This window comes from Gobius niger (assembly GCF_951799975.1).
Source record: "Gobius niger genome assembly, chromosome: 9".
NCBI lineage: Eukaryota > Metazoa > Chordata > Actinopteri > Gobiiformes > Gobiidae > Gobius > Gobius niger.
Genome location: NC_136860.1, coordinates 27,704,931 through 27,708,562, shown reverse-complemented (window position 1 = coordinate 27,708,562; position 3,632 = coordinate 27,704,931). Strand labels below are relative to the sequence as shown.

The 3,632-nt window shown below is 43.8% G+C and overlaps 1 protein-coding gene across 1 annotated transcript; it reads left to right on the top strand.

Annotated features, from left to right (window-relative positions):
- Positions 1-1,746: 1,746 nt before the first annotated feature.
- Positions 1,747-3,624, top strand: cxcr4b (chemokine (C-X-C motif), receptor 4b). Its single transcript, XM_079562511.1, has 2 exons — positions 1,747-1,851; positions 2,480-3,624. The coding sequence occupies exons 1-2, from the start codon at positions 1,843-1,845 to the stop codon at positions 3,605-3,607; spliced, it is 1,137 nt and encodes a 378-aa protein (XP_079418637.1). The 5' UTR covers positions 1,747-1,842; the 3' UTR covers positions 3,608-3,624.
- Positions 3,625-3,632: the final 8 nt, after the last annotated feature.

Sequence of the window (3,632 nt, the reverse complement as noted above, 5' to 3'; positions counted from 1 at the left end):
TATCAGCGTAGTATTTATTGTTACAGACAATTAATGAGTAAAAAAAGCAACATGCTACGACACCTGAAGGGCCGCTTATGTCCTCTAGGGGCATGAGTTACTTAGTACTGCTTTAACAGGCATTAAGTAGTATTTGACTTTGAATGGAACTATGATAGAAATATGCATTCAAAGTGGTACTAAGATTAATACAACAGTGACTATGTATTTATGGAAGTTCATTTTACACTTGCATTTGACTTGATGCTTTAAATTGCAGCAAATATTTGCATTCAGGTATAAGGCTGAGTGCTCATCTCGGCATAAAAAGGTTGAATTAAACTCCCTTGACATCATCGTGAGAGGCCATGTGTTAAATCAGTGCAGCGTACTCTCACCGAGTGTGTCATTGCTCTCTCAACATCAAAGATTTATGAGCATCTGCATGCCACATATAACGGTATTGTGTTTCAGCTTCGGTTTGTGGACAGGGGCGGAGGGCAGTCTCTGTCAGCACCAACTTAACTGAAATAAGAGCGGCTTAGTCAAAGCGGGAGAATGAGTTACTACCAGTTTGACACAAAATCTCACAATATAGAGAATGCGGTAACTTCTCAATTCCACCGGGGGTCATTTGGGTGTTTTGGAGAGACACAACAGCGTTTGATTGGTGACAGAATGTGCACAGAGATGACACAGGATTCAATATTGTCATCAAACTTAAAAATGTCAATGTGGCCATACCGCCTTTGTGATGCCCAATCCCGTCAGACCTTGGAAGCTAAGCAGGGAAGGGCCTGGTCGGTACTTGGATGGGAGACCGTTTGGTAACACCAGGAAGCCTAGCGAATGTAGTGAGTGAGTGAGTGGTTGGTGGTGGTCGGAGGGGCCGATGGCGCAGACTGGTTGCCTCGCTTCCGTCAGTCTACCCCAGGGCAGCTGTGGCTACAATAGTAGCTTACCACCACCGAGTATGGAGTGAACGAATAGTGCAATGTAAAGCGTCTTTGAGTGTCCAGAAAAGCGCTATATAAAACCAATGCATTATTATTATTATTATTAATGTTAATCTAAAATGTTATTTCAAAAAAGTGCAAGTAGAGAAAATGCATTGCACAGGATACATGACAACAGTATCTAAGGCGATCAAATGTTGTTATAGGTAGCCAATATAAGCAAATGCATTACATTCAAATAGGCTGATGATCAGTTTAAAGCCTGTGGACCTGGGGTGTCCAAACAGATCGGTGGTCATTATATTTAGGCTTGGAACCATAATGCTAGCTTTTGTCTCACAACAAATGCAGACTATTTTTGCGCAGGACCGTAACCAGAAAAGAAAAAAAAGTCCCTCCTGATGTTCCTAATGCAAACAAGTAAAACCCAAACTGGCTAATTCAACAGTTAAAAGGTTCCCCTTAGAAAGAGTCAGGGTCAAAGCAAAAACTGAGTGCGTAAAGCCAACAATACAGCGCACAGCATATGACAAAGTAACTTCTCCAAAATCTCAACCCACAGTCCTTGACCAGACACCACTCCTCTCCGTGGTTTTCTCTCACTCATTTTGTCGGTTTCAGGTTGACAGAATCAGACGTGGTAAAAGTACAGACTCGTGTCACAAAGTGCGCGCCCTCTTGACAGACAGTTGGTTTTATACCGAACCTGTTTTAGGAGCGCGTGCATCCTGCTCCTCCTCCTCGTGTTGGCCGCCGCCGCAGCCACTCTGTCCCACGGGGGAGGGGTCAGGCCTGAAACACCGGCAGTATTTAAAGTGTCGCTCCTCTGTCTCCACATTGAAAACTCTGCTTCCCATGAGTACGCACGCACGCGAGTAACGCAAACGCAACATCACGAGCGGTCAACATGGACATGGTGAGTTTCTTCCCTCAGTCATTTTTCTAGAGCCTGTCTTGTCTCATGCTAATGGCTTTGTAGTGTGAACACTATTTTTACGCTGCTTGTTCCAAGTATTTAACTGGATAACTTAAAATGTTGTGGCTATTTTACGCGGTACCAGTTTGTTGCCGAAAGAATTGGCATACTCTATTATAGCAGTTTTCTTGTTGACACTGAATGTAGTTAGACAATTTATGCTGTGCGTGATTATGAAAAAAGTTAGAAAACAAAAACCTAATCCTACTATTTATGCGCAATGTGGTAAAACAACAACAAAACATTCATGCATTACATTTTTTCTCCAGCTTTTACTAATATTGTTTGTAACGTAGACAAATGTAAACGTTCTAAATACTAATATCTCAAATAACAGTTTTCACTTCTGTACTTTTTAACAAAAAAGAAATGAACAGATTTCCACCTCCTCCATACTCCAAATTCTGAACCTTTGCTGCCATAGACTTGACCAAAGACCTGAAACTTGTAAAAAGCCACATTGCTCTTCTAACTAACTGAGATTAGATTTTTTTTCTTTCTTATGTGATTAATTGCACAGCCTTACCGCACTTGCAATTCTGAACTGTTTATCTCATCTTTTTTCCAGTTTGAAACGTTCACTTATGACTTCGACAACAGTTCTGAAAACATCTCCAATGAATCTGGAGATTTTGGGGATTTTGGGGATTACCAGGAGCCATGCGAGAGAGCGGTCAGCAACGACTTCAACAAGGTCTTCCTCCCCACCGTCTATGGGATTATCGCCTTTTTGGGAATCATCGGCAATGGACTAGTGGTCGTAGTGATGGGCTACCAGAAGAAAGTGAAAACCATGACGGACAAATACAGACTGCACCTTTCTGTGGCCGACCTCCTCTTTGTCCTCACGTTGCCTTTTTGGGCTGTGGATGCTGCACGGAACTGGTATTTCGGAAGCTTTATGTGCGTTTCAGTCCATGTGATCTACACTGTCAACCTGTACAGCAGCGTTTTGATCCTGGCTTTCATAAGCCTGGACAGATACCTCGCCGTGGTGCGCGCAACCAACAGCCAAGCCACGAGGAAACTTCTGGCCAGCCGTGTGATCTATGTCGGCGTGTGGCTCCCCGCGGCTGTGCTCACCATCCCTGATCTTGTTTTCGCGCGAGTACGGGACACTTCCAATGTTCTCATCCACCAAGATAAGAGCCTAGAGTCTGCAGATGTTAGGATCCTCTGCCAGCGCATGTACCCACAAGAAACAAGCCTGATTTGGACAGCTGTATTCCGCTTCCAACACATTTTGGTTGGTTTCGTGCTCCCCGGACTGGTCATCCTCATTTGCTATTGCATTATCATTGCAAAGCTATCCAAGGGCTCCAAGGGACAAGTTTTGAAAAGGAAAGCCTTGAAAACGACAGTGATCCTCATCTTGTGCTTTTTCTGTTGCTGGTTGCCATACTGTTTGGGCATCTTCCTGGACACCCTTGTGATGCTGAATGTCATCAAAGCCTCCTGCGAACTAGAACAGGCTGTAGAAAAGTGGATCTCGGTCACGGAGGCCCTTGCATACTTCCACTGCTGCCTTAACCCGATACTGTACGCTTTCCTGGGAGTGAAGTTCAAAAAGTCAGCAAGGAGCGCACTCAACGTGAGCAGCAGGTCCAGTCAGAAAGCATCTCTTATGACCAAAAAGCGTGGACCAATTTCATCCATTTCCACAGAATCGGAATCTTCAAGTGTGTTGTCGAGTTAATAGCCTTTTTTTTTTCTATGTTTTT